The 12,143-nt window shown below is 32.0% G+C and overlaps 1 protein-coding gene across 1 annotated transcript; it reads left to right on the forward strand.

Moving 5' to 3' along the window:
- Nucleotides 1-876: 876 nt before the first annotated feature.
- On the forward strand, nt 877-1,951 carry LOC115950976 (ethylene-responsive transcription factor ERF095-like). The gene has a single exon (XM_031068262.1). It carries the CDS (start codon nt 1,012-1,014, stop codon nt 1,687-1,689), a length of 678 nt encoding a protein of 225 aa, XP_030924122.1. The 5' UTR covers nt 877-1,011; the 3' UTR covers nt 1,690-1,951.
- The last annotated feature ends 10,192 nt before the right edge of the window (nt 1,952-12,143 follow it).

Consider the following 12,143-nt stretch of genomic DNA (forward strand, 5'->3'; position numbering starts at 1 on the left):
TTTTTTTAAGGGAACCCATATTTTTACCAACAAAAATGATATGTTCACAACATTTTCACAATATTTTTACAACAAATCTAAAGTGGCAGGTTATTACTGGTTGTTATTGTTAAAGCAAAAAAATAATTTTATTGTGAAAATATTGTAAAAATGTTATGGACGTAATACCTCTTTCATAAGACAATAACTTAAGGTGAAAAAAAAAAAAAAAAAAAAAAAAAAAAGCACGTGATTTGACTCAGTCTGTTTGGAAGGGGACCAAATAGGGCAATGTTTTAAGACAGTTGGAATGGCTGTCCTATCTCGTATGTAACATCAAAATATTATGAGAGTTGTTATATCCATAACATTAATTTTTATAATAAATTATAGGTGATTAGTTGTTATTAGTTCAAATTTGAAATTTACACTAAGATTACTTTTTTACCCAAATAATAACAACTTGCCACTTAAACTTTGTTATAAAAATATCGTGAACATATCATTTCTCAATCATTTAAATTTTAGGGGCCATATAATGTCTGGTTATCTTCATCATGGATGTACGTACGTAACGTAAACGATACCAGTAACAATAAAGTCAGCAACCCACGCCACGCAAATGCAGCAATGCAAATATCTTCATTAATGATTAATTTAAGGAGACCAAGTACATGAGTTTGGATCCCTCACCGGCCACCACACCATCTAAAAGCTCCACGTCAACACCTGTGTTGTCCCCATTGAAATCCAGCAAGCAAAAAGTACAGAGACCGCGTAAGCTCAGATGACAGGTTGGCAGCTACATGGACATTGGACTCAGCTATCCCCTCGCAACCCATTACTATATAAATCTTTTGCTCACCCTAACTACCTTCAATGGCTTCGAATCGAAAGTCGAAACACAAGGAATTACTCTCTTACTCTAACCCCTCACTCTTATCTCTCTCTCTCTCTCTCTCATTCCATAAAAAGAAAAAAAAAAATTATCATTTTGTCCGAATTCCGAAAGCCACTACTACTACATGAGACATGGATGGTTTTTATGCAAGCAGTGTTCACATGTGGTGTCCTTGGAGGACAATAATAACAGATGAACAAGAACACGACATTATGGTCTCAGCTCTCAAGCACGTTATCACTGGCGGCATTCATGGTCTCACCCCACAACACCATCAACTACTACAGCAACAGCCAGTCCCGACTAGTGCTGCCACTTTCTCATTGCCATCAACTAGCAAGAGGAGCTCGAAGAAGAAGAAGGAGAAGAATGATAATGAGAAGAGATACAGGGGAGTGAGGCAGAGGCCTTGGGGGAAATGGGCGTCTGAGATTCGAGACCCAAGTGAAGCGAAGCGCAAGTGGCTAGGCACGTTCCAGACGGCGGAGGAGGCTGCCCGGGCTTACGATAAGGCTGCCATCAAGTTCCGTGGACCCAGAGCCAAGCTTAATTTCCCTTTCTCAGACTATGGGGAAAAGCCAAGCGACGTAGAAGAAGACCAGGTTGCTGAACAAGACCACAATCTCGAAGTTAATCCAAATGTTAATGCGGAGACAATGACAGAGAGCGAGGCACAGACTGTGGAAGTGGCAAATAGCAATGATGAAGAGAATGAGTTTTTGGATTGGCTTACGCTGGAAGAACTGGAAGGGTTGTTGAAGGATTGGCCTGACAATCTCAATGACCCTACCAATGACCCCACTCAGTAAAATGGTTTACCAATGTAGGACTTACGGGCCGCACATTGATAAAACCTTAGATTATATTATGGTAGAAATAGAGCATCGAATAAGGGAAAAGGATGCTCTTTGTAATTAATATTAAGTCATGTCTATTTCGACCATTATATAGAGTCGAAATGATAGTTCTTTAATTACCCCATGTGGAATCATATGAGTGGTCAGTTTATTGATTTAGGGAGTAAACTAGCCTATGCTCAGAAACCATTTCATTTTTATCAAGTAATGTAATTAGTTGACTCAATAAAAATAGAATGACCGGTTCTTTTTTTTTCTTTTTCTTTTTTTCCTTTCTTGTTAATTAGAGCAAGTAATTAGATGACATGAATGGCCCTCAACAACCACTTGAAGCGGAAATTTATTAGATACTCCAAGAATATACTATCTCCCTCTTGCATAAAATGGGTCCCATGATGTGTGAAACCCAACCGTATGTGAGATGGGAGATTATATTCCTACAATACCCAATAATGAACCACTCAAAGCTAAGCTATAAAGTCTACTTGCCTCCTTGGCAAAGGTAGGCAAGATATTCACAATACATTTTTTGCTCCATAGTACAGTGTTCCTAATATTATCCTAACTTAGGTTATATTTGGATCAGTTGAAAGTAAGAAGGATGAAAAATATGGAAGAGAAAATGTTATTTGTCATTGTTTGATTGAGTTGAAAACACGAAGGGAAGAAAATTGTGAGGCTCGGTATTTTCCATCAGCCCACCAAAATCAGGGACGGACCCACTAAGGGGCAGGGGGGGCCATTGCCCCCCCCCCCCCCACCCCACACAAAAAAAAAAAAAAAAAAAGCCATTTCTTTGAAAAAATTTATTATATTGGAAAACTCATATTTTAGAGTTTATAGGTGGTCCCTCTCAAAATTTTGGATTGGTCCAAATAGCTCAAAATAAACTAATCACTTAACCCTTTCTCTGGGCCCGTGGCCCCTCCATAGTCTAAATACAACACAACAAAAAATCCACAAATCACCAATATTATAATTCAATAATTCATAATCAAAAAAATCTCATAGAAAAAAAAATTCCCTTACGAGGGTGACAATAATTTATATGACTTTTTAATTGATTTATAAATTATGGGAAAGTCAATTACAATATTTAAATTTTTTTCAAAAAATAAAATGCAAAATTATTTTAGAAGCCAATATTAATGATGTAGCATTGCCAACTTTTAATATTAATATCCCAATTTTTTTAAATCATCAAATAAAGTTTTGAAAACTTCATTAGTGTGATTTTTAGTTGCATCCAAAAGTATGGATTTATTATATTGGTGAGTTGGTCAACGTGATAAAATTAACATTTTTATTTCAATTACCCAAAATCTGGAGATTTGAAGTCCTCTTCTTTTTTTATTCTTCTTTTTTGAAAAGGTTAGAATATCATATTGTAACTTTCAACTTTTTTGGTTCATATTATTTCCTTTTTGACTTAAATATATATGGTAATAAAATGCAATTGTTTTGGCTACCATGATTTTTTTTTTTTTAATAAATCATGTCACTTGAAATTTTTTTGGTTCATGCTTTGGCCCCCCTCAGGTTCAAATCTTGGTTCCGTCCCTGACCAAAATGCATCTCAAACGCAGAGAAAACATGCTAGAAAATGAGATAAGAAATGCAAATGCCTCTTTTGCCCTTACTCCTTGTTGTCTTTGACTTGTTGAAGCTATATTTTTCTTTTGGATGCTGAGAACCTTATTTCTTTTTAATACGGTGACAAATATGAAAAGGGGATCTAAGTAGAAATGGCCAAATTCATTGGGTAATAAATACCTGACCCTACCCAATTCATAGGTTCTAAGTAATACCCGGTACATCATGGGTGAATAATAATCGGATAGGGTTTGAATATTACCCGAAAGTATCAGGTTGGGTGTAGATATTACCCACACTCTACCCATACTTGTAAATTTAAAAAAAAAAAAAAAAAAAACATTAAATCAGACTTTCAGCCCCCTTGGCCCTTAGCAACCTCACGGCACCTCCACGGAGTTCTCCTTCACAATCAATTATAGTTACCGTTTGATGATCATTGGTCTCTTGCCTCTCTATTCTCAATCATCTTCTTCACTGGTTTGCAACCTGTAACTGATGTTCAATCTTCTTTGTTATTTGTGAATTTGCATTTTTTTAGTTTCTGCAACTTCAACTTTTGTATCGTGGATCGTTTACTGAGGTGTGTTTGTTTATTGTAGTTGTAGAGTCAGGAAAATTTGTGTGACATACATGAATGAACTAGGTTGTTGAATTGGACCCATGATCGTATTTATATTGAAGCTTCATCCAGATAGGATTGTCATTGGTTTTATTGCAATAACGACGGTTAAACTGTAATTGATGATCACAACCTGTTGTGTGCCTAGAAAAACTATTGCTTTTGAGCTCTGCTCTGTTGAAGTTCTCGAAATATGTAACCTTTAATCAAGCGTATATTTATAAGTGAGCCTTCACTCCAGTAATAACTTATTAAAAGAACTGAAAAATAATTAAGAGAAGGGAAATTGTTTAAAATAACTTATTTTTTACATTTTTTAGTTCTTTGATATTCCACCAACCCAAAACATTAAATTTGTTTTTTTCTCTGTTGTCATAAAGTAATGTTAAGAACTGCAGATATAAGACAATGGAGCATGAGTGTGTCCACGTCCATGAGATAATATAAATTGCCGCAACTGAAGAGGCAGAGGCAAATGTTGAGTACTAGAGTGACTTTAACATCTTTGTTTAGCAATTTGCTTGTTAAGAAGCAGATACATCTGACTTGAAAGTTATTTATAAGTGTTAAATAGATAGAGTTATTGGTTAGTTTTTAAGTTAAAATGGTCTGGATTTTTTATTTAAAAACAATAATTTTTTTTAAAGCGGGTTTAGATCGGAATTGGGTATTCGTGGATAATAAATTTGGGTATGAATTGAGTATAGATGCTAATGAGTATTGAAATCCAGGTATCTATGGGCAAACAATTTGGATCTAGTTTGGGTATACTCAATCCAAACCCTACCCATAGTCATCCCTAAATAAATAGGTTAAAAAAAAAATAATAATTGAATTGCTAAAATGTGGAGGCCATGCGGAACTCCACATATGATATATTCATTACAAAACCAAAAGGCGAGATTAAAGTTGGAATTTTTCTTTAATTAGTCAAAAATAAATAAATGGTGAAATTGTGGAGGGCATACAGGAATGTGGAAGAACTTGTTAATATAATATTTTATTATGACAAACCTTTGTTATTTTTGAAATATTATAATAAAAATTTTTATTTAGAAAATGAGGTTGTCCAGACTTCTTTAAGTATTTGACTATTCTCTTGGATATATGTAATTCCTTGTTTCACACGCACCAAGTTATTACAAAGAGAAATCTCATGGGAGTGATCCCAAAATGCTGATAAGAGGTTTCGAATCTATAATCTTATAGATATTATAAGGCTCCAATAACTATATTTACTATATGTTTACTATAATATTTGAAATTACACGGAAAATTAGTTAGATGCACATGCATATGCTAGATTTTAAAAAGTTATTAAAAGAAGAAGTCATGTGCTTTATTAAATTTAGCATATGATTAAACATGTTATAATTGTATTTCAATATATGATAAATGTGATTTAATTATTGGTGCTCTTAGGCCAGTCATGTGCTTTATTAAATATAGCATATGATTAAACACGTTATAATTGTATTTTAGTATATGATAAATGTGATTTAATTATTGGTTCTCCTAGGCCAGTACCACATTATTGCCATTTGATGTATTTTTCTTTTGTTTTACGGTACTCAGAGATATCTATCACTTCAACAATTCGTTGGATGAGGAAACCTTCTGAAGAGTATTGTAATAAAATTAATGAATTGAGATTTGATAAAAGAAAAAGAAAAAAGAAAAAAAAAATACTTCAAGCAGAGTGAAACAGAGTCAAACACAAATATATCTAGCTAAAATGGGTGGCCCCTGGCGGAGCAGCCCTCAAAAAAAATAAAATAAAATAAAATAAAAACCCCTCAACTTTAGCTCAGCACTCCTCTTAAACTCAATCCTCACGATCCCCAAAAAAAAAAAAATAACCATTATTTTCTTTTTTCTTGCTTTCTTAAAATAAATCATTCAGAGTAGGGGTGTAGCCAGAAGGTGAGTTTTTAGTTTCCGCTTCATCTCTTTTTAGTGTTTTTTTTTCCTCAACTATCTACACTTAAATATTCACATGTTCTTTAATTTTTCATAGATTTTTAGAGAAATATATAGTTGAAGGCATGGGCATGGGGAGGTTGTTTGTGATGAGTCTTGAAGGGAAGGTAAAGTTTGCACTTTGCGAAGATAAAGTTTTTAAGGTTTTTTTTTTTTTTTGATTTATTACCTATTTTCGATTAGTTAGATATCATGTGCAGTGGGTGTTGTTAAATTGTTTGGTTTATGTTGCGTACTTGTGTGTTTAATTTTTGCTTTTGTTTGAGGGGTTATTCTTAATTTAAAAAAAAAAAATACAGGAAAATTTGAATAATAGGAATGATGATGGGTTGACTGTTTAAATTATAGTGGAATTTTTTTTTTTTTTAAGTATGAATAACATTCATATAATTAAGTAAAAATTTCTAATTAAGATTTTATTTTTTAAGTTCAGGTTAATTTTTGAGTCATATTCTTAAAGTTAAAAGAATTATGAGCAAACAAAAAACAATTGATACATTCTTAAAGAAAAAAGATGTTAGCAATTTAAAATTTAGGACACCTGTAATTGTAGAAACAAATGTGGCTGGTGAAATAAATGTTAATACTTCAATGCCTGATGAACACCCCTCTAAATGTTCAAGAATTCAATTTGAAGAAATAGATCGTAATCTAGAATCATGTAAATAAATATTTAAATTTCCTAAAAAACAAATAAGATGAAATTCGATGAGCTTATTTCAAAAAAAGTCCATATCAACCTAAATATATAGACTGTCCATACAATGATGATAATCACCGTCGTCGAAAATCAGCCCCCATGTAAAAAATTCTGGCTATGCCCTGGGGTGGACCAATGTTGAAGCCCGACACTCCAACATGGTTGACCCTCCAAACTGGTACATCAAAAGTACGAACCTTATCAGGGCCGGCTGAAGCTATAGGCCACTTAGGCAGTGGCCTAAGGCCCCCACTGATAAAGAGGCCCTCAAATAGTAATAATATATTATATAATATTCCATCAAAAAATTGTATAGTTTGAAAAAAAATTGTCTTAATCTTGAATATTTTCTCACACATGAAACTTATTCCAATATTGATGGCTTAGATTTATTTTCAGAACTAAAAGTTTTAAAAGAAGTTTTGCAAATAAATGAAAACTCTCCAATTAATGTACTAAATTATATAAAGAGGCTAGAATCTTTTCCAAATGCATGTATTGTTTTCAGAATATTACTAGCTATACTTGTTACAGTTGCTTCTGCATAAATAACTTTTTCTAAAATTAAAATTAATAAAATCCTATTTAAGATCAACTATGTCACAAGAAAGATAAAGTAGATTAGCCATATTATCAATTGAAAAGGAAATGTTAGCAGAACTTGAATGTAAAAATTTAATTAGTAATTTTCCCTCTCAAAAAGCAAAAAAAATAAATTTTAATTGAAAAAAAAATATGAATTTATAATTAAATATAATAAAAGGCCCCATTTAAAGATTTCGCCTAGGGCCCCCAAATTCATTGAGCCGGCCCAGCTTATTGTCCTACTCTCCAACCAAAACAACGTCAATTAGTTTAGTTGGTTGGTGCGTTGGTGAGCTGTGAGTCCAGAAAAGTTATGATTGTAGTTCGAAATATTCTAAAATGCAATGATAAACAAGAATCATCTCGACCCTAAAGTCAAAAAATCATATCTTCAATGAAACAGAGTTGCCTCAAGAGTCAATCGGTATCTTCATGGGGACAGAAATACATCATTCAATCATATCTCGACTATTGAAACAATGAGGGAGAAGAATTGTGAGTTTAAAGATTATGTTATTGTTTGCAATTGACTCCCAAGTGAATATGAAACTGTGCACCTTTGATCTGTACTCGATTAGTCTCACGAGTGCTCCTTTCATTAACTCATCCATGACTCTGAGGCTGTGTGCTTTATCTACTGAAGAAGACGACCATTTGTGACATCTATAAAAAATTGAAACATAAATAAAATCGTCAGTACTTTTGGTTTCTCCAACCCTTTGGCTCTCTTCTTGCGACCACTTGATTTACGATATATAGGTAGCGTTGGTGGGCATTAGTGGCTGGAGTGTTAATCTTGGAATGTATCAAATAAACCAGCTATTACTTTGGGTTGTCACATGACCACCTCAGTTGCAAAAAAAAATGTAATATAAGTTACTAAAAATGAAATGACTGTTTTTATTTTTATTTTTTTTCCTTGTTATTAATTAAAGTGGGTAATTAGATGATAATAATTCTATTTTGTATATGATAGGGAAGAGAAAACTTGAAAATGGTCATTAAAGAATTAGTGGACGACCCTAGTTCTTGGGTTCGGCTTACCTCCGTAAAATTATAATAGGATATTTCCTTTTGTTTTGAACAAAATTTGCTACATCGATCACCAATTAACTTACGATGGAGATTAAACCCAATGTCACCTCATTAAATTTCAAACAAAATCTAATGGAAAAAACCCTTTTAAATCCAATGCAAAACTAATAACGTTAAGCAGGGGCGGCAATCCCCTAACTTGGCCAAAATTGTTTTTTATATATAAAATTTTTAATTATTTTTTTTGAACCCCCTGACCCTAAATTTTGTTTAAAACTAACTGAAATAAGTTTAAATATGATCATCTTAAAGCCACCTTCACAATATTTTTACAATAATTTAACAATAAAGGTTAAGTGACAAGTTGTAACTAGTTTTTATCAAAACCCACAATTGATATTACTTTTTGACCTACCTTTAACAACTTGACAACAAAATGAAGTTGTTTTTCCTTCCACTTTTTTTCTTCATCAACAAAAAAAAAAAATACACCATCATCACAACCAACAGATCTGTATCTATATTTTTTATTCTTTCCTCCTTCTCTCTATCTTTCTTTCTCCTTTCTATGTTTTTAAAATTTTTCTCTCTATTTGATCAAGCGGTTTGATAAATGCTCTATAGATTTCCAAGTCTAAGAAGTTTTTTAGTGCTTGCTCTAATTCCAAGAAACTGACCACGTGTATAATTAATTAAGAAGCCATACACTTCAAAAGTATATATTTATATCAGTTACTATATTTTTCTTAGTTTCACATTTAATGCTAGTCCAACTCCTAGGTGTGTTACTATTCTTCTTTATCATATATTTTTATTTAATTATATTACATATAAATATAATAAGTCTTATTGATTTGATAAAAATGCATGATTAGTTATTTAATTATATTTGTTTATGAATTCAATGATTATTGTCTTACCAATCTTTAAACTATTGTACAATATAGTTGTATTGTACACTAAATTATATTTAGAATACTATTTTAGATCATTTTATAACATGTATTAATATAGAAGTTGTATATATAGAAAAAAATTAATTATTTTATTTTTTACTTGCCCCTCATGAAAAATTCCTAGATTTGTCACTATGTATATAATATAGAAGTTGTATATGTAGAAAAAAAAATTAATTATTTTATTTTTTTACTTGCCCCTCATGAGAAATTCCAAGATTCGTCACTACTAACCCTCAAAAAAAAATTCTGGAGCTGTCACTGATGTTAAGACTTTTCTTTTTCTTTCTTTTTTTAACATTACTAACGCTTAAATCTTAAACAAGTGCAAAATAAAATGACTAATGAGAAAAATATTTCTTACCATCCAAATTAGATTTGAAACCATTTGGTATGATCTTTAGAAAAAAGAAAGAAAAAAAAGAGTGAAGAAGGAGAAGAAATCTATCTTTTCAAACTATCAAAGTATGGGAAGATATTCATTAAAAAAAAAAAAAAAGTATCAGAGAAGGACATCTAATCATGTATTCTTTACTTTTGATTTCTTATTCAATCCTATGTTGATTTTTGATAATTTATTCAATCCTATGTTAATTCAATTCTTTACTATTGGGTACTATAATTATATTACAAAACTTGGCATTGAATTTGATCTGAACAAGAGGCATATAGCTTCTATAATGAGTGTGGAAGAAATTTTAAATTTAGTATTCGAAGAGAATGGTGTAATAAAAGGAAAAAAAAAAAAGATGGTGTGGTGACTTAAAGAAAATTTATATGTTGTAAAGAGGGATATAAAGCCTTATAGAGAGATCGTGAAAATCAGAGAAGTTCAAGAACAAAGTTCATTTGGAACTTCTGAAAATTCAGTAAATTTTTATAGTAAAAAAAGAAATGGAGAATTTTCAAGAGACTTATGTGAATTTTCTAATAGTTAATATTTGGCTAATATCTGTAATGTGTCAAGTAGGAAGGAGAAATCCTCGTATTCTTTTTTCTTGTTTTAAGAATCCTAACAATCTCCAAAGAGATGGTATCAGTTCAATGCGTACAGAGTCTACAACTGGTAGAATTGAAGTGTTTTCTACTTGTCTTTGAATGGATGCATCGAATTTTTAATTTTGAATGATTGTCAATGGCCAAATTTTTTAATTGTTGGAACTCACAATTTATGCTATTTTGCTGGAGCTCAAAGTTTGTAATGATCAAAGTTCCTTTAATCTTTAATGCTACTCTGTAGCTAACAGTTTATGCAAAAGAGAAGAATAATATCTTTGTGAAATTTTTCTTTGTTCTTGCGTGTTGCTGTGTTCGCTGCTTTCCTTGGTATTTTTGATTTCGTCTATCTGTTATTACAAATTTACAACGCTAAAGTATCATACATGCGTACGCGTAGTTGACCATCCAAACTGGTACATCACAAGTAGTCAAGTATAGACCCTTTATTGTCCTACAGTCCTCGTACTCTGCTACCGAAACAACGTTAGTAAAGTTGGTTAGTTGGTAAGTTCCGAGTCTGGATACCCAACCAAGAGCCGCCGCTATACGCGTACAAACGGTAAAGAGATATTACTAGAAATAGTTATGTGAATGTAGTTTAAAATATTCGAAAATGCAAAAGATAAACAAGTATCATCGATCTCGACCCGAAAGTCAAAAAAATCAACTAGCATCTTCATTGAAACAGATCGAGATGCCTCAAGAGCCAATCGGTGTCTTCATGGGGACAAAAATACCTCATTCAATCATATCTCTACCGTTGAAACAATGAAGAGAGAGGGCAATTGTGAGTTTAAAGATAATGTTAATCTTGGACGGTGTTAATTGTTCAAATAAACTAGCTATTACATCAGGGACTTTTTACCCGTTGAACTAACGAGACCATTAAATTAAAACATCAATAAATTTTTAGTGTAAATGAGAATTGAACCTCAAATCTCTTATTTAATTATCAAAAACTTTATTAATAAAGTTAACTGAAACTCACTTGTATACTTTCACTAATCATGTCCTAATAAATATTTTCTAAAATATTAGATTTGAGGAATGTCTTCAGTTTTTGAGATGGTCGGTATCCTCTTATGTATATATAATGTAATCATGACTTGTTCATTTTCTTCAATAAATTTGCAATTTTCTATTAAAAACTAAAAAAATGTCGGAGATTAGTATTTCATGCAACTGGCTCAGGAGAAAAGTATTGCTTACAAAACTAGTCTGGGCCCATTTTGCTGTTTTGACTTTTCACACTAGAAGTAGTTAATCTGGGCATGTTGGACACTTGGACAATGTCAGCCATCTCAGCCGAGTCCTTGTTACGGGAGAACACACTTTCATATGTCATGTCATCCAGTTGTTATGGGTACGTTCGTTGAGATTTATGTGGGGCCTAGCTACGTACGAGGTCCGATTCGGTCTCATGCATCCTCTCTTAAATTTTGCCACCCAATTTAATTAAATTTAATTTTTGAATTCCGACCCTAGTACATTTTGTGAAAGCCTGAAAGGTCAAGATAATATAATAAACCACAATCCACCCCCCCCCCCAACCCAAAAAAAAAAAAAAAATCATTTTAATAATACTTTTATTTTAAATTGTAGTGAGTTTCACTTCTGTTTTTTGTAAAGATATCGTACAATTTTATTATATCAGTAAAAACTCATACATATTAATTTAAGGATTTAACATATTTAAGCCCAAAAAAAACTATGGATATAGCGTACAATAAAGACCACACATTGGAGTTAATTAAAAAAAATTATAATAGAGGTGGGGGATTTAAACACTAGATTTTTTTATAGAAATGCTAAAATGTGTCAACCAGTTCAGATACAGAGCTTTTGAAAAATAAATATAGTTAATGTAAGCCTCATCAACAACTTATCTGTATGTTATTTTAATTGTTAAATTCGCCCCAAAAAAAAAATGAATCCT

The sequence above is a fragment of the Quercus lobata genome, chromosome 6 (assembly GCF_001633185.2).
Source record: "Quercus lobata isolate SW786 chromosome 6, ValleyOak3.0 Primary Assembly, whole genome shotgun sequence".
Lineage (NCBI taxonomy): Eukaryota > Viridiplantae > Streptophyta > Magnoliopsida > Fagales > Fagaceae > Quercus > Quercus lobata.

Bases quoted from the DNA above. Each gene is read 5' to 3' on its own strand.
- LOC115950976 (XM_031068262.1), top strand. From the start codon at position 1,012: ATGGATGGTTTTTATGCAAGCAGTGTTCACATGTGGTGTCCTTGGAGG.